The 19,460-nt window shown below is 40.8% G+C and overlaps 1 protein-coding gene and 1 long non-coding RNA gene across 2 annotated transcripts; one reads left to right on the forward strand and one right to left on the reverse strand.

Moving 5' to 3' along the window:
- Positions 1 to 5,495: 5,495 nt before the first annotated feature.
- On the forward strand, positions 5,496 to 11,192 carry LOC121685401 (cytochrome P450 26C1). Its single transcript, XM_042065913.1, has 7 exons — positions 5,496 to 5,783; positions 6,366 to 6,731; positions 7,135 to 7,359; positions 7,713 to 7,988; positions 8,247 to 8,402; positions 8,545 to 8,997; positions 9,602 to 11,192. The coding sequence occupies exons 2-7, from the start codon at positions 6,528 to 6,530 to the stop codon at positions 9,977 to 9,979; spliced, it is 1,692 nt and encodes a 563-aa protein (XP_041921847.1). The 5' UTR covers positions 5,496 to 5,783; positions 6,366 to 6,527; the 3' UTR covers positions 9,980 to 11,192.
- On the reverse strand, positions 8,236 to 11,429 carry LOC121685403. The gene is made up of 4 exons (XR_006023352.1): positions 11,216 to 11,429; positions 8,878 to 8,956; positions 8,517 to 8,629; positions 8,236 to 8,358 (listed from the first exon to the last, which is right to left on the reverse strand). It is a non-coding gene; the product is annotated as an uncharacterized LOC121685403 (long non-coding RNA).
- Between the last annotated feature and the right edge of the window lie 8,031 nt (positions 11,430 to 19,460).

A 19,460-nucleotide genomic window follows, 5' to 3' on the forward strand; every position in this document is an offset into this window, starting at 1 on the left:
AGTCACATGCATCCTACTCTTCCTTTCGAAGTCTAACTTCCTTGTAATTGTTGATTCCTGAAAACGTAAACAAGACCTGAAATGACCAAGCTGGACACCTATTGTGACAGGGGATGGCCACACACTGCCTGGAGCTCTGAGTGTTTCACACAAGCAGCCGCTGCCCCGTAAGCCTCGGGGCACTCCCAAGCACATTTCCCACAGGCCATGACCTTTGACACTTTTACAATTTTATCTACACTATCTAAACACATTTTCTGTCATTTTCATGGATACAACATTGGGGAAATGAGAGCAACTGTACTATTTAACTAGAAAGTAGGTCTATTTGATTCATTTCAGATACACAAGATGTTTAAAACCTTGTGCTACAGGCAGGGGATTCCAACAATGGCTAATCAGCAACTAAGCCCAATTAACAATACACAAGACATGACATGACATGGGGCACTACAACAACAACCACCACCACGAACAACAACAACAACAAACCAAAGCAGCAAACACAAAGTTGACCAACAAAGCAGGCTTCAGTAGCAAGTGCCTATGCCCAGTTGATGTGGGCTCTAAGCAGAGCTAGCAGCAGAAGGAACTGAGGCATATTATTATCATAATAACCCTTCAGTGATATAATGTATACTGTATTATAGTCCATTATTGTGAATGATAAACGATAAAGTAATTCTGATTTATTCCGAGTTTATACTTCAAGTCTGCATTGGGTGTAAATATGTAATATTTGGAGGCAGCTGAATTGCTGTATTGTTTGGCGGTGGTCTAAAGGACTCCACTTCCTCTTAGGGTCAGGGAGCTGGGGTCATGGGGTGGGAGCCCGACCACAACCTGATACCTGCTCAGCGCGCCAGCTCTCTGACAGATAAGGAAGTAGGCAGGCTGCTCAGGCGTTACCCCCTACCCTGTCCCAAACCCTTAGCCCTGCCCTGGGGGGGTCAGAGCCCCCCCCCCCCCATCCCGTCGGCCTGCCTGCCCGCCCGTCCCCCTCCCCACAGTAGCGCTCTTCGCTCTGGGACGGCCGATGACAGGCCGCGTCTCAAACGAAGGCCAAGCCGCTCCAAATCAAAGTGGACAACCAGGACTGGTGGGGAAGGGGCAGGGGGCATAGGAGGTGATGAGAGACTGCACCAGTGAGAACGGAGCCCCACTGCTCTCTTTTTCACTCCCGACATCTCATGCACTCACTCACACACACTCTCTCTCTCATACACACACACACACACACACACACACACACACACACACACACACACACACAGAGAGAGAAACACATTCACGTACACTCCTTCACTGAGAAGAAGACACATGTTTCAAATAAAGGTTTGAATACCAATATATTTGACTAATAAGTTCCTCAGTATTTCAAAGATTGTCAGACATTCAAATGTGTGACAGTCACATATTACTCTAATTAAGGAATTATTTTAAAACTGAAATCTGATATAACAATATACAGATGAATGAACCAGAAACATATTTGCTTTTCATAAGATGGAACCATCTTTTTTCATACTGTATATACCTACCAGAGGATCCATGTAACCTTTCCCAATATGGAATATGTGCATGTGTGTGTGTGTGTGTGTGTGTGTGTGTGTGTGTGTGTGTGTGTGTGTGTGTGTGTGTGTACGTGTGTGTACGCGTGTGTGTGAGAGTGTGTACGAGAGAGTCTGTGTAAGAGTAGACATCCCAGACAAACCCAATGGTATTTCCCTAAGCTTCCGCACAGAGCACAGTTCATATTAGTAGAGTAACATAACACATCTTGAATAGGCACTGCATCATTAAGAATGGCCTGTTTGGTGAATATTCAGGTTGGGGTGCTTTTAAAAAGGAAACAGCTAAGAAAATCCCCCTGTTACTCAATCAGCATGACAAGTTCAGACATTTAATTAACTTCCACTAAATTAAGGGAACAGTGGCTCATGCTGGACATATAGGAAAAAATGACAATAGAATAGCAATGCTGTGATATTATGATGTTATCATAAGAACTGTCAATACGTTTACAAATATAGAGTTTAATGATCTAGAATATTCAGTATCTCTTGGAAATAAGTCTTTAGAAGATCCATGTGTTTTTAAAACAGCACTTAAGGTTGAAATAGGTTGTCGTAAAAAAGGGGAAAGTGAGTATATATAATATGAGCTGTGCATATGATTTTATAGAATATGAGCTGTGCATTTGGTTTTTTTTCTTGGGTTGGTTTTTTTTGGTCCTGTGTTTGTGTATCATTTGCCATCTCCCTCCCACACAATGAATCTGTATCAATAACAATGAGAATTTGTATGAATTTTCTTTAAGGTGAAAAGGTAATAAATCATGCAAGTACTTTGTACGTATCTGCAAACATTAATTGTAAAACACCTTCACCAAGTCACTTCAGAAGACCACTACAGTAGAGAGGGAAGGGTAATATTTGGTTCCTTAAAGGTGTAGGTTTTTGAACATTCTAAGTTCCGCAACAATTGAAGGTTCTAAAATTCTATGTTGAATTCAATGAACCCAGATATTCTTTAGAATGTTCATTTCTCAACATTCCCGTCACACCGGTGTGACGGTACTCCTTTAAGGGTTAACTCAACAAATTGATATTGAGGTTTAATTGGGAGGTATATTTTGACAAGTGTGCCATAAAATGGCACCTGTCCAATGTAATATGCTGTACTTATGTACTTAAAGTACTGTACTTATGTGGCTCTGGTCTTTTATTAAGATGTCTCTCTCTATAGTTCAGGTGAGATTGAAGCATGAATGCCACTATTCAATGTCTAGAATTAGGACTGCCTTATATATTCTCAAATAAACTGATAACTCAAAAATGTTCACACACTACTTATGTGTATGTAAGACAGAGAGGATCTCCAAGATTTGTTGTATTTACCACTGGAAAAAAAACAATACTAAGAGAAACTGTTTGTTTAAATACAATACCTGTACAGCCACTAAATGTCATGCCTTGTCTTATTTTATGCAGATATAAAGAGTAAATATGTCACGTGCAACATTCAGCAACATAATTGTGTGATATAATAATAGATCATTGATAAAATTGTTTAGGTAATAGATAACCTAAATGTAATGTATATATATATATATATATATATTGTGCTCTACTTTCCATTTCAATTGATCATACAAATATATAGGCCTACCAATGCTTACAGGCTACATCAAATTGAGAAAGACAGAGAGAGAGAGAGAGAGAGAGAGAGATATTAACATACATGTACCAAAAAACAGACAAATTGACACACTCAGACAAATACTGACTCTCTCTCTCTCTCTCTCTCTCTCTCTCTCTCTCACTGTATGTGTGACAGACTTGCTTCTACATGCCTCTGAGCTCTCTTCTCTGGTATTCCATGTCCTGGCTGTTAAAATTAATAATGGGATTTGCTAAACGTTTCAGTCGGGGGAATGTCTCTCCCCCACCCCTCCCCCTCTGTTTCCCCCTCTTCCTGCCCCAGTGAAAAAGTCCTCCACAGGTCAAACCACTCACACCTAAACGATGACAGGCGCATCAGGGGGGGGCAGAGGAGAGGAGAGGAGAATGGAGTTAAGGAGACTGAGGCGAGGCAAAGGAGGGTGAGGACTGTAGCTTAAAATCTCCAGATACCAAGCCATGTCATGCACAACTTGGAAAAGAAATACAAAGATTATGGCCAAAGCCCACTGAATGACATTTTACAGTGGAAGATAACCTCTCGTGACAATCCATTCCACATGTGATTCATCACACAAGCATTCATAATATGGTCTCACGCATTACACATAATAACAGAGGAGAAGAGGGAGAAAGAAAGTGAAGACAGACAACTGGGTTGCAGAAAGGCCAGCGAACAACACAACTCAGTCATGAATCACCAATGAGGAGCTCTTGGTGAGTGACACCAACTATGGTCCTCACAGGGCACATAAAGATGCAGCCTCATCATCCCTGGCTCGCATTCTCATCTGGACAGTCTTTTTAAACGTCCCTCTCTGTGTACCGCGGGGCTCCCTTGTTCACCCTCACCCCATTATGTCAGTATGTCTACAAGCATTGAGCGGTATCCTACTTACTAAGCCAGTGCCATTCACAGCATTGTGTTTTCATGCCTTGGGTTTCACAATTTATAGGCTAAATATCAAGATGGCATGGTTAGATAGGCTAAATTGGATGAAAATGGATACAAAATCCACACAAAATTAAAAAGGAAAAAAAAAATACTGTAGTAAGTATTTTGTCTGGTTAAACTTTTTTAAAGTGTTTTATCTGGTTAAACTAGACCAGTGGCCATCAGTTTTTAACACAATCTAGCTAAATTAATTCCATACTTAATTGCATCATTTTACAAATAAATAAAATAAAAATAGAAATAAATAAACCCAGATCATAGGCCTATAAGAAACTTCCCTTTTCACTCTTGTATTTATTAGACATTTCCTTGCTTTTTCAAATAGACTATTTTGCATCTGTATTTTACAGAGAATCTTTTCCTTTTCGACCATTGGTATACCTGAAGTTAAAAATGAGAGAAGCTGAATGAGTTCTGCTTTCTATTGTTAATATTATATTAAGTCTTAAATCATTACATCAGTGGCAATAATGCAAGAGCCTACCCAAACACACAATTTCAATCTTTCCTTGGTTAAAATTGGGTTCCGTGATATCCAAATTAGTCGTTTCAATTATGCGAATAATTAGGCCTATTATACAAACGAGCAACATATTATATTCCTGTTTTTCTATTTAGATTTCTGTTTAATGTTGTAACGAATTTCCTCAACAGCACGGAGTTAATTTCACTATATGTTAAAGGGAAACACATTGAAAATACATTGAAAATATACACGCATTTACTGAAGGGAAATCCAGTGGATCTTTCCGCGGCCTGAGGAGACATTCCCCCTTTACATCAAAACAAAATGCAACAGGTGTTCAAGGCACTCGCTAACGGAAGAGGATATGAGCCACCTGGCCTTACTGAGGCATCGCTTAAATGCTAAATCATCCCTCTGAGGCCACATAGCTGAGGTGGTCGGTCAGCTGAAGTTGTGATGTTGGGTGTTACAACTTGTGTAAACCCTTCTGATCGCATCTTATTAATTCCTGACAACATCGGCTGTATCTAAACGTGAATAATCTGTTAATAGTGGCTAAGCATTTTTTTCTTATGATTTTATATTTATTTATTTGTTTTATTTATTTTTTATTTATTTAGATCCTACTTAATTAGCCAACACGGAAAGCCAAGCACATGGATACATGTTTGGCACAAATGGATAGCCTACCAGCTATAAAATCTGCATGTTTGCTACAGCCAAAATGAATTATGAGTTGAAGCGGGAAACCTGTTTTGGTTGTGCGTGCGCGTTTTTGTGCACACACAGTCGCGCGCTTGGCTATGAACGGTAGTCACTCAAACACAGTGGTTTTCTGTGATTGGTTACCTGTTTCCTCGATCCGTCGCCATTCGATCCGAACACCCCTTATTATGCTACTACTGCTCTCCCCTTTTTGTTATTTAACTGAGAGCAGACACCACGTCTTGATAAAGTGTTTATTTAAACTTTCAATAAACCCTCGCGGCTTATCAACAACCTCAGCTATTCGGAAAAAACGCATATCTACTACGTCATCTACGAAGGTGGTTCATGAAGGAGGCTATGCCGAAATCTATAAAGCGAGGAAGCTGCAGGGAGGACGCTTTACATCTCTGAGAGATAGCCACACAGTTGGGAACTTTTCCTCTGTCAACGACATGACTCTACATCTCAAAGGGTAAGTCGGGAAACCTTTGTGGTGTAGGCTATGGAGGGACTGATTTATTTTTCGACAGTAAAATAGCCTGTATGTATGTCGAATGATTTTGAAGACTTATGCACGTTTCTCCGATGCGCCAGGGCATTTGACACAGTTCATATCTTGAGGGTGAAACACTTTGTCAGCATCCGCCTTTTTTACACGTCCTATCCAATCACTGACTGACAGTATTTCAATCAAAGCCTCGCACATATCGCTCTAGAATGTGATTTACGGGCAAGCAACAGTTAAGTTTGCTCAGCCTCGGGGATAGAGCCCCTCAAAAGGAATAAAATTCACATAAAAAGACATGCTGGTACATGTAACTTGTAAAACTACTTGAAATACTTGTCAGTTTCACGCAATTCAACCGAAAGTTAAATGACAGATGGAGTTATGGGTAAGGGTCTGGGATTTTAACCCTAAATATAATTTTGTGGACAGACCAGCTAACAATGCGTAACGCTGCAAATGGTCTCGTGTCATCTCAACTGGTACATTTTCTTGATGCATGGCCAGAGTCCTTTCACGACGAATTACCATACCTCTGTTTCCTCCCAGGTATTTCATTCCTGCATAGTACTGGAGAGGGTAAGCGGCTACCTCTTACGACGTAACGCGTGTGCTCGGGCACAGCTACTGGTTCTCCCACCTCTCGAAGGCAATTACACTTGCACGTCAAAGCTGGTTGAGCAGTGGGCCTTAGAGGGTCGAGTATTGGAAATGTTCGTGTTCGGGACTACTCTGATATCTGCGCTGGTCTCCGCGCTCACGTCGGTTTTGCCTGCGCTACTCCTGCTTGCGCTATCCCGGCAACTCTGGACATTCCGGTGGACCATCACACGGGACAAGGACTGCAAGCTCCCGTTACCTGAGGGTTCTATGGGTTGGCCGCTGGTCGGGGAAACTTTCCACTGGCTTTTTCAGGTACGATAGCCAACATAGAAATAGGTTATATTGTTCAGATACCTATATCCTTTTCTGACATTCGTTGTGCCTTTTAAATATTTTGTATAGTTTACTCTGAACATCTTTGTGGTTTGAACCCAGTGTGCTTCAAGACGCGCTCAGGAACATTTTAGCTCTGATTGCGCCTTTGGAATTATTCAGCAGCAAGTGTAGACTTGAAGAGGCAATTGTTCCTTGCGGTGAAAAACAGACGTTTTCACCTCAATTTCGTGCCGCACACACGTCAGGGAGGTTGTCCTAATAGGAAGGCGCTTAGAAATTCATGAAGGTGCACGCTACTGTAAATCTGATTTTAACTCACGTGTGTGTGTGTGTGCGTGTGTGTGTGTGTGTGTTTGCTTGCATGCTTGTGTCACTACAGGGGTCCAGTTTCCATATTTCTAGGAGAGAGAGGCATGGCACCGTGTTTAAAACACATCTATTGGGGAAACCTGTCATTCGTGTGACTGGTGCAGAAAACATCCGTAAAATTCTGCTGGGAGAACACAACCTGGTGTGCACGCAATGGCCCCAGAGCACGCGTATCATCCTTGGACCCCACACTTTGGTCAATTCTGTGGGGGATCTTCATAAGACGAAAAGGAAGGTAGGCTAGTAATTACAATTATCTTGCTTTAATACTATCCACACTATTTGATATTATTTTTGATATATTTGATATTATTTTCAACATGGATAAATATCGATTATAGCCACTAGACTGCATAGATGAAAGCCTCAGGTGTTCGACAGACATCATTTTTTTGTTTTTCGTTTTCATATCATTGTCTGCTTCTGTGTAAGATATGCTGCTGAGTGAGATGTGAACATGTACCATGCTTAATACAATATTTTATTTGTGAAATAATCAAAAAGTATTAATTCAAATGTTGACCTGCTGTTTCTTGTGTCAGAAAGTCTAGTGCAATAACTCTTAATCACTCCCTTTCTGTCTTCAAGATCTTGGCAAAAGTGTTTAGCCGCGGGGCTTTGGAAACGTATCTGACGCGCCTCCAAGATGTTGTCAAGTCTGAAATTGCTAAATGGTGTGCAGAGGCCGGTTCTGTGGATGTTTATGCGGCAGCAAGGTCGCTTACATTTCGAATAGCTGTAACAGTCCTGCTCGGTCTGAGGCTTGAAGAGGACCGCATCATATACCTCTCTAAGATCTTTGATCAACTGATGAATAATCTATTCTCCTTGCCCATTGATGCGCCATTCAGCGGACTGCGTAAAGTAAGGAAAATACACAATCATCAAGACATCAATACAAATCTCTCAAATCTGTTGTAACTAATGTGCTTTAAGAGGAAATTCCATACAGTAATGCTCAGAGACATGAGATATCACTGTCGAGTATATTATTGATTGTATTTTAGGTTATGTGCACAAATGTAGTTTAATGGAATTGGAATGTGCCATTACTTGATGGCGCACAACAGCCATGCAGTAGGCTACGACACTTACTGCATGGCTATATCGTTACTTCCATAGGGTATCAAAGCTAGGGAAATACTCCATGCATCCATTGAGAAGATTATTGAGGAGAAGCTTCAGAAGCAGCATTCGGAGGAGTACTGCGACGCCTTTGACTACATGTTAAGCGCTGCCAAAGAAAATGATTATGAAATGACCCTGCAGGAACTTAAGGTAAACATGGTGGGCCTATTTAAATTACATGAAGAGATGCTCTTTGTCAATGCCATTGAAATTGAAGAACTCTTACTTAAGATTTAGCAAAGCAATGACTTAATTATGACTTACCCATTCACCCATTATTTGCCATTACCAGGAGACTGCAGTGGAGTTGATTTTCGCTGCCCACTCTACAACAGCCAGCGCATCTACGTCCCTCATTCTTCAGCTGCTGAAACACCCTGATGTGGTGGAGAAAGCGAGGAAAGAACTTGTGATTGAGGGCCTAGGAGGGGAGAAGCACTCCAACAATGTAGCCCCCGAACACATAGAACCCAGCTGGAAGAGTATGTCAGCTGTGCCTCTGAACGATGCATCAACAGACCAAGGACAGAGGTGCCCAGAGGCTGAAAGATTACTAAATACTTCCAATGGCGTGCGTATTGGATACACCGTTGACAACGAGGCTTCTCGTGTCCAAGTCCCTTACTTGAGCTTGGAGAAGCTGACGCAGTTGCGTTATGTTGACTGCGTTGTGAAGGAAGTGCTCAGGTTTCTTCCACCCGTTTCTGGAGGATACAGAACGGTGCTTCAGACTTTTGAACTTAATGTAAGTGTTATTTACCTGTGTAGCCAACAGTGTATGTGAGAAGCTGATATGTAGGCCTATCGTAAAATTGAAGAACCAAATAGTGCGATTTCATTTCAGGTAAAGTGTTTCCAAATGGTTCAATGCTAGAGTAGTCGAATTTGCAAAGCGTATTGGAGGTATCCAAAACTAGGCTACAGCATTCCGACCCCACAGATCTAGTGAGAATGAATTGTATATGTATTGTATTGTATGTGTATTGTGTGTGCTGGTCAAGGAGAAAATAACAACAATCATTTTGTAACATTGTCACATTTAATCATAAATTCGTTTAATGAGGAGTGCTGCGCTGTCTAGCCTAATCAATACGTGGACCCCAAATTATTTCATTGTAGATGGGTAGGTAGGCCAATTCATGTCATTTGGATTTTCGATTTCATATTTAGGAAGGCAGAATATCTTTCTGTAATGAAAAGTCCGTTTATTGCCCATATTATAATTTCTGATGGAATGTTTAAAATAAAAGCCAATAGGAGTGGCAAGAGTAGGCTATATATTTCTGAAAAGGGGACGTGACGTTTTTCATTAATTTATTGTTTTAATTCTGTTTGTCTTGTTTTGGCAGGGGTATCAGATTCCAAAGGGCTGGAGTGTAATGTATAGCATCAGAGACACACACGAGACTGCAGCCGTCTACCAAAGTCCAGAGCTTTTTGACCCAGACCGTTTCAACGCAGACCGTGACGAGAGCAAAAGCGGACGCTTCAATTACGTTCCTTTTGGTGGGGGCGTGCGGACATGTATTGGACGGGAGCTGGCTGTAATCATTTTGAAAACTCTGACTATTGAATTATTGGGAACGGCGGAATGGCGACTGGTCACAAAAAAATATCCCAGAATGCAAACAGTGCCAATTGTTCATCCGGTCAACGGTTTACATGTTAATTTCAGTTTCAGGAATTTCAGTGGATGTAACAGTCATAACCAGACAAGTTACATTTAAGAACACAAAATATTCCTCCATCTTGAAATTGAAGAACCGTTCGCTTTAAATTATTACATTATAATATACATTGTACAAAGGCTGTATCACTAATTGAAGTTATGGACAATGAACGGAGTGTTTCAGACTGCAACATAACTAGGTCACCCTTCAGTCAACACAGCAGCTGAGTGATGCTGAACATAACCAAGGACGCCAAGGAAGTAACTTTGGCTGATGATAGCCTATATGGTCTGGCTTATCAACGTTTATGTTCAAACAAGATCCATCATTGTTGTACTGTGATGTTTAAAGTCGTAGTTATGCCTCTATAAATGTGATGAGACCATAGCAGCACATAAGGAACATAAGCAGTCGAGACTGGTGAACGAACATTGCACGTCTTCGCTGAACAGTGGAGTTACCAGGTCCGTGGACTCATACAACCTATTCATTTGGTTACTTTGACTTCATTGTAAAATACATGCCTCATAAATGTGTTACACCCTGTAAGACAAAACTGTATAGTATATGTTTTAAATGAAGTAGGTCAAAATAAGCTCTATTTATAGATTACTGTAGAATATAGCCTATAACATAGTTAGCAGTCCGTGTATGTCACCACATTCATAGTGCTTTGACTATGCTGCATCAGGTTGGTTTGTTACTTTCTAAATACGAATATAGCCCATTGTGTGATTCCATTATTTTTCCTGCTGAATTCATGCAATGCGGAATGTAAAATGTGAAGAAGGGTTCATGTGCTGTGAATCAAGAATTTGGGTTGGTAAAAGGGAAGGAGAATCAAACCGTATAGCACTTTTGATCCACATACTCTTAGAAAAAAATATATATATAGGTTCATATTTTCTCAATCAGAGATCTAATTTATGTGTGATGGTTTGTGTAGAGCATTTTTGGCTCGAACGAATTATAACAGGTTCTCTAACCGAGAAAAGTGCGCAAGACCTTTTTTTCCAAGTGTTGTGAGTAGGCCTATGTATATATTTGTATTTCTGTAAATTATTCGTTGTCGTGCTCTGTTTTAGACTGTTGGTTGTATTTTTTTTATTATTATTTTGGGGTCAGGTTGTGCATCTTAAATCGTACCATATTAATGTGCAATGTTTTCCTGTAACCTATAGGCTAGATTCCTAATATGTGTATATCAGTTACATAACATAAAGGACATTGTAATGAGTATTATGGAAATAAACAGATGTTTTCAGTTAAATACAAACATTACAGGTCACTAACCTTTCATTCAGGCATTATGTTGAAGCATAGTTTGAAAGCTTTGATCAACCATCAGAATGCTGTCAGTTATCATCAATATAGAAACACCTGGTATAAAGAGGAAAGAGGACCCCTTGTCAGTGATTTTCAATAAAAATGTATGTCTGCTACTCATAATAGACAAAGTGGCTATTAGAAAATGTTTATACCCCAACTAGCCTTTATAGCAAACGTCCCTGTGACCCCCGAGTGACCTTTTGGCTTGAACCCTGCTCCTAGGTGATGATTTAACTTTGTTTTGCATCGACGTCATATGGACTCACCTCAGGGAAGTTTATGTCATTGTGCTACAGGTCATACAGTCAAATCAGATTAGAGCAGAGATTTTTTGATAAATTAACCTCTGTCAAAGTAATCCTACATTTATTTCAAGACCACCAATAACTCTAAAACAAACAATTCATTTTAATCACAGTTTGGAGGGACTGTCGTGCAGTTATGTTTTTCTAGGACTTCCCTGCATTGTCAAGAACCAGTGAACTTGGCGAATTCTGCATGGTTCACTGAGATGCCGAAGTTTGTGCTGCAGGTCACCAGCAGGTCAGAGAACTGGAGCCCAGCAATAGCGCTGGTGAATCATTCATTTATAAATCCTGAGAACAATACCCACAATGCAGTGGGCAGTGGGCAGTATATGCAGTGTACAATGCATTGAATTACGCAAGATGTGGTTTACTTTTATAAACAAGGAAATAATAAATAACGACAATGGTGATGGTTAACGTTTTTCCGTGGGTAGGTGGGACTATTGTAGGCTACTTAAAAAAAAGGAGAGAAGGATGAAAAGTATATCCAAAGTATAGCCAAAATAGGCCGATTAGCCGGCAAATTACAGGGTTCCTTTTTCTCATGCAGTATCGCTATTATGGGGATCATTTAGGGTCCCCATCTCCTACGGGGTGTGGTAATGTGTGTAGGCCTACACACTTAGCGTCCGGACAATCAGCTCATCTCCTGCCACTATAGCCGCAGTAAAGATGGAAGATCTACATCATTAGTGTGCGAGCAGCGACATAGCCTAGCCTGTCGCTATACCCCCAGGCTAACTGTTTGGGAATTCTAGGACAAATCATCCGAGGCTCGTTAGGCCACTAAGCAGGCATGCCCACACTCTCCACCACTGGTAAGCTTACACAAGCAAAAATATGGGCTACATGCGGTCTAGTAATTGACATCAGCTTGTCCAATTAATGGTTTTGTCTTAAACCTTGCGCTGAAAAAATGTCCAGATAACAGTTCAATGTAGAACAAAATGTAGGCTACAACATCATGTCACTGGAGCAGAAAACATACGCCAGAAATAACACCGGTTCCTGGCAGGGGGCTTTACCATTTACAGTGCAAATTCCTTGAAAAGGTAAAATCGCAAGCAGGATGTGGCGATTCATTAAGTCATTAACGATGACACAGGATGTGGCGATTCATGGAGTCATTAACGATGAAGTGGAGTGCTACCGTCATCTTCAGGTGATAATGAGGACACAGGAGCTTTAATAAATTAGTCAATTTTCAGTGTAAGTACAGGAGGGCTTTGCAAAGATTTCACTGTAATGAAACGCCCGAAAGTCCACATAACCACTCACCTGACTGACGGCTTGTCTTCCACGTGGCCCCAGCTGTTTAATTAATACTCTGATGTCACTTCATAAGTGAGTAGGAATCGTCTTATCAAATGTTTTTACATTGTGCTTGTTTAGAGAGCACAGTATATTTGAAGATGCATATCCCTTCCAATTATATGGCACTTACTCAGTACAATGTGTAGAATACTCAAGGAAATTTAATTGTAAATACAATTGGGGCTCTAAACTCCAGGAAAACTCCTACAACAACAAAAAATAGAAATACCTACTGCAAATAGGTACCTTGTCTTGAAAATGTCTTTTCTTTGTTTCACAAAATAAATCAGCCCTTATTTAGATCTCAGCTGTTTCTCCTAAATCCACAAGAAAAACAAAGTATATTTTGAGATCTGAGTTGAACTGAAATTGAACTTGGGCTGAAAGAAGAGGACAGCTATTTTTCAGCTCTTCTCAGCTTGGTGGTCTCCCAGACTTACTTACTTATTCATTTAGCTGACGCTTTTATCCACAGCGACTTACATACATCAGTTATTACACGGGCCAGTGTCCCCAGAGCAACTAAGGGTAAGGTACCTTGCTCAAGGGCATAATGGTAGCAGCCAGGAATTGAACCCACAACGTTGTGTGGCTACTGCATACTAGCCCAGTTCACCGCCCCAGACTGATGGGTGTTTTAATATTGGAGAGGCTTTTTGAAGGTTTCAGTGAAACATTTTCACAAAAGACTTTTATGTTTGGTTGTACCCCTTAAAATATGCAGATAAATAGTTTTCATTTTAGGTCAAGCTAAAGAGACCATTCATATGAGTTGAAAGAATAAGATTGAAAATAGACAGGATCAGGATGCTGTAGTGTTTTCTGCGGCTATAGACTGCTTTTTTATAAAGCAACTGATGTTGCAATGTACAAATGTTTGAGAGTATTTGATATTTAAATTGAGTTTTATATTCAGTTGTAAATGGTGAATTTAGTTTGTGAATTTACACTTTTTGCAGTGTGATTCTTTTAAAAACGTACTGACTTTATGTTTTAATCTGTTCGTCTTTTGTATAAGTTCTTTTGCAAATTCAAACTCTCTCTCTCTCCTCACCAACAAGTTTTTAACGCACATCAGTGAAGACTGCTGTCTCTTTAGACGTACACAGCACATTATCTAAAAATAACTGCACCTAACCGTATTGTGTGTCTGATGGACCACTGGAACATTTTAAGGGACTACCTGTCAGTCAGACAAGCTAAAAGCCTCCTGGTAGAGGTCATATAGAAAACACTTTGCTTTCAAGCCACTTGAGTTCTGAAAAGTCTAGATGGCTATTTATGCCAACAGATAGTATGTTCTATAATCAAAATGTGTTTGCGTAGTGTTATACCTTCCTCCAAAACACTAACTTTGTATGTGTTCATTATTATGGAAATACACAAGGCTCATAACTCGGATAAGTTAAATGTAGATTCTGTTGTGATTTAACAAGCTTAATTATATTTATTATTATTATTATTATTATTATTATTATTATTATTATTATTAATAAACATGTGCAGTCTGTTTGTGAGGCTTGTGTCCTTTCTTTATTTCCCTAGTGATTAATGTAAAGAATCCATCTAAAAGCCCAGGGAACAGCTATTTAAATCCAACTGAAGATTCAGGCCTCATCACAATGTTGCCAGAAAAGGCAAGGCGAACAACATGTAGTGCGAAAGCGGTACACTGATAATGTTAAACACGTTGTGTACTTTGATAAGTTTGCAGGGGCATTAGAGGAAATTAGCCAGAACAACATCGTGCCTCTGTTTTCATTCCGAAACCAGTTATGCCTGTGGCTAGTTTGAACAGCTATGGGTCAGGAGGTGACAACCACCCCATCTCTACAAAAATACGCACGGGCCACAACCCCAAAGTTTACACATGGCCAGCCAGACTCCGACAGCATGGGGAGGACCAGCAGATCCGACAGACCCACGTATGAACACAAAACTGACAATGGAATGTGTGCAGGGAAACACACACACGAAGAGAGACCTGATGAAAGGACGTGGCCTGGAGCATAAAATACATGTATGGAATTTACAAAACCACCAGTGGAATGTAGGTCATAGACTGGCAAAGCCTCGTGTCAGATGATGGAGACTCATATGCATGTTCCTGCCAAAGAGCCAAAACTGCAAAACATGTGCATGTACATAAAGGCAAACCTTGGTGACCGTAATGTGAGCATGGTGAACTGGGATGCGTCTCCCAAAACCATAGTTGAGCAACTTTGTTGGTTGCAAATGCAATTTCCCATTGCCAACCAACTAAGTTGCTAACATGGTTTTGGGAAACGCACCCCTGTATAAGTGCTGTTTGGAGGTTCTGCTGTATGAGTCTCTGGGACAAATGTCATCATAGCTTATAATGGCTGCAGCACTATGAATGTGTAGACTCTATGCATCGTGCACATACATGTACCTACATACATGGATATATAGACTTCTTTAAATGCATATCTGCATGCATGTATAGGGGTGACATCGACAGCATGTTTGTACACAAAGGTATTTGTAAAAAAAAAAAGAAAACAAATGACAGGACATGGACAGGATGGCATGAGTGCATCAGCTCCAGCCCTCTTGACGCAGGCCTCAATGAGCACGTACAACAGGTAACTTGAGGTGAAGCTAGAGATCAGTAATGACATAGGGGGTGGGGTTCTTACAAGCAACATACATCAATGACTTGCATCACTCTGTCCCTCTCCCCTGTCCTGTGCAGTTTGCTGCACACGAGGATATGGAAATGACTCTTTGTGCATAGCATACAGAGTTCCTAATTTCAGTGCAAACATTCTTGTTTGCGTGTGTGTGTGTGTGTGTAGAGCTGCCAGGGGCTATTTGTCAGTCATGAACTCTGGTGGTAGTTCCAGCTTGTCCTCGCCGGGTGTGTGTGTTGGAATGTGGCGGGAGCAGATGTTGTCTGACAGGCCTGATCATTATCTCAGACCTCGGGAGTTCCGCCTGCCCTCCGCTCTCTACAGGTCACCTTAGAGAGGCGAAAGTAGAGACATCATCTTTTTTCATCTCTCCATTATCGTCATGTTCCATCCTTGTTGTTCTGTATCTCCTACACACATGCTTTATAAAAGTGATTACTGCCATTAACTTAGTAACTGAAGTTATTGCAGTTTTACAGATTGCAGTTTGGCAATTGCAGTCACTTTCTTTTCTGCAAACATGCACATTATCAAAACATTAACACTGTTTTGCTTTCATGACTTGAAATAAATCACTAGTGCTACAATCTTATGTCAAGGTCAGACAGGGTCTGTCATAACTTACATCGTCCCTTTACTTTGCTGGTCTGTGTCTTTCACATATGCTTACACCTACAGGTACCATTCCATTGAAGCTTACAGTACATTTTCTCAGAAACAAAAAATATATACTCTAGGCTAGTGGCTGTACTCCACAGTTCTATTCTAACGGTCTTCCTTTAACTAAACCTAACAACAATAAAAGTAACCATCAGAAAATAGAAAGACCTTGTATAAGACTTTATGCTGTAAAAAGTGGGGAGGACAGACTCGTCATAAGGGCCAGGGCGCAGGAGAGACAGAAATGACAGCAGATAGTACTGAACTAAAAATCTGGGGGCAACTGGAGTAACCACCAAAAAATCTCAACATCCTCCTCAAGCCCTAAGTGCTTTGGCAAATCCTGTGGCAAGACATGATGACGTGATATGAACAAGCTCCCCATAATTTAATCTCTTGTTCAAGGAAATTTTTTATTGATGTTGTCCAAAATCCTTTTATTTTACAGTAAATTTATATGAAATGCTTCTGCTGCTCTCTGACAAAGGTACCAAATTCTTTGCCCTTAATGAGGCAGCAATACTATGTTTGTAAGCATAACCTTGCAAAGAACTTTGCCAAAAGAGAGAATTGTTATTGAGAAAGATGATCATGTTACAGCAGGCACAGCAGACCTCATTCTGTCCTGTCAGGGGAGATCTCATTTTCAGAGCATGAATGAGTGCACATGACCTTTGACCTATAAGGATGTGGAATTATATTTTGTATTGCATTGGTCACCTATCTCTTTAGTATTTAATTAAACACAGTGAGCCTTTGGATGACACATTAAGAGTAAACGTTTATATAAAGTTCCCCTAATGCATCCATTTAGGGTAACACGCACACACAGACACCTCAGGAGAAACTGGAATGGAGCAGATTAAGCATGTCGATACATTTTTCATGAGTCTAACACAGCCCTTCAGACTCAACAGAAAAGTGAGAGTCCCTGTCGAGAATTGAATCATGCATCCAGGAAATGCACCCTTTAAAGTCGAGGTGCCAGGTTCAGTGGATTATCTAGAAATGGCCACTTCATGAAGTTTAGAGTAGTCAGGGTAGAGAGTAGAACAGTAGCGATACTCTAGTGTTAAACTATTTTTAAAAAGTGAGTTTTCTTTGGAATAAACATAATTGGAGTTGGCAGTAGGAATGATCATGTTGTCAAATCAGGACATGAATATTTCTGTGCCAGACTGGAATGCCTCTTGTATTTGTGAGAACCTGTTTTTCCATTCACTTAAGTCAGGCTAGTAGAAACATAAACACTGCAGTCAGACTCCCAGCATCTCTCCCATCGGACAGACAAGTGCAGCCTTTGGAAGGGGCTTTCAAGAGACCAACATCCGTTTTTTCCCCTCGATAATGCAAGTACAGTCAAGTCTCTCAGCTCAAGTGCCTCAATTTCCCAACGGAGCGAGAGTGCACCATGATATAGATATGAGCCCTACTAGGACTCGTGTGCTTCTCTTCGCCCTGTGAACTGCACTTGAACCTGTCTGCCTAAAGGAGGAGATCCAGCTTGCTCTCCTGGGCGGAACTGCCGTGGCATCTGGTGACCTCAGAGTGGAGGGAAAACTTGGTAGTGAACTGCAGCTCCCCTCCTGCCTCTCAGACCATGGTCTGAACCTGAACGTGGCAGAACTCCGAGACCACAGTGATCTTTGACCGTTGGCTATAGACTCGGACGTCAAGCGTCTCCATTTACGTCCTCGTAAATTCTTCTGCTTCCTGTCTGCTGGTGAACGGTGAAATAACGACTTGACAGAGAGGTCTGTCCTCTGCAACATCCCACAATGTTGACATTCGTGTTGATATGTAAATATGTATGCCATCACACCATGTATGCATACAGTAGGTAGCTGTTGATGCTCATTGAGCTCAATGCAAATCAAACCAGCTAATAGGCTAACTGAAATAACACCCATGCCAATCTCTAGGTATGGTGAAGGGTATGTGATGATGTGGGGCTATTTTAATTCCAAAGGCCAAGGTAACAAGGTAACCATGAAATAACTGGCCTTTAAAAATAAAATTCTGCCTGTCTCTATGGGAATTTAACATAGGGGTGGGAATACTTATGACCCCTGTATTTTAAGGAAGAACATTTATTTATTTATGATACACTATTCATTCACTAAGAAAATTGGTGTCCTTATTATATAATTGGTGTCCTAGATATTTCCTCATTTTTCACTTAAGGCATTAAGATCAATTTCCAAAAGATGATTTTATATTCCTCTTTTCAGTCAACTTTAGCATGGGTGCCAATACTTTTGGCCATCACTGTATGTAGAATTAAGCCCAAACAATCTAACTTGTAAGTAACAAGTTAAGTTATATTGTCCTAACCTGTTGCACCAATATAAGAGAGAATTGAGAGAAGAGTCTCAGGAATGGAAAGTACTGTGCACACACACTACTTAAACACATAGATCAGCATGTACACACATTAAATATATACACATACTGTATATAAACAGTCTGCGTATGTATACGACATAACAAGGAACACTACTAGCACTACTGTGGGTATCCTATGGTATCTTTGGACAACAGAACAAAAACAAAAAAAAACACAAAAAAAAACACAGTGGGATAAACTTTGGCTGACCTTTCCTGATGGATCTGCTGGGATGTGACTCAGATTGTACACCTGTTTCACGGGTGTTAGGAATAACAGGAAACGGCTGAATAGAAAAAATGCTGGAGCGCATCCCACTTTACACTCACTCTCTCCTCTCCGGTCTCCTCCAGCCCTCACGCTTTTAAAGCTCTCTCACTGTTTTTATTGCTCCAATGACACGATGCACTTTGCGCTACAGCCGAGGGCCACTTCGTAGGGGGAAATGCTCTCTCTTCCTCCATATCTGTCCCCCATCTCTCTCGCTCACATGCTGCTGAGTGCAGGGTATGCTTAGACTTACACCGGCTCCTTCTTTGGCTCTTTCTTGGGTGCTATCCATTTAACTGCTCAGAGACACACGTCATAGCCAACGTCTGAATGAATGATGGTACGGCTGTTTCCCCCAGCAGTTTTAACAGTGTGGAGGCTACATTCAGAGAGAGACAGAGAGAGAGAGAGAGAGAGAACGAGAGCTACAAGCATGGTTACACTCCTTTACTAATAGGAGTGTGCTTGTGTTTTTATGTTTCCCATTGGTGGCCCTTAACAGATTGTAGGTGACCTCTGTGTTTCCTGATGTCACCTTCCACAATTTATGAGGTGTTCTCTGACAGAAGGTGAATGATGTTTGTCTGGCTGCCACAAATCTCTCAGCACACACACAC

The sequence above is a fragment of the Alosa sapidissima genome, chromosome 16 (assembly GCF_018492685.1).
Source record: "Alosa sapidissima isolate fAloSap1 chromosome 16, fAloSap1.pri, whole genome shotgun sequence".
Classification (NCBI taxonomy): domain Eukaryota; kingdom Metazoa; phylum Chordata; class Actinopteri; order Clupeiformes; family Clupeidae; genus Alosa; species Alosa sapidissima.

Coding starts and splice junctions, on each gene's coding strand:
- LOC121685401 (XM_042065913.1), top strand. CDS start 6,528: ATGTTCGTGTTCGGGACTACTCTGATATCTGCGCTGGTCTCCGCGCTC. Junction 8,403..8,544: donor TGACCCTGCAGGAACTTAAG/GTAAACATGGTG, acceptor TGCCATTACCAG/GAGACTGCAGTGGAGTTGAT. Junction 8,998..9,601: donor TTCAGACTTTTGAACTTAAT/GTAAGTGTTATT, acceptor TTGTTTTGGCAG/GGGTATCAGATTCCAAAGGG.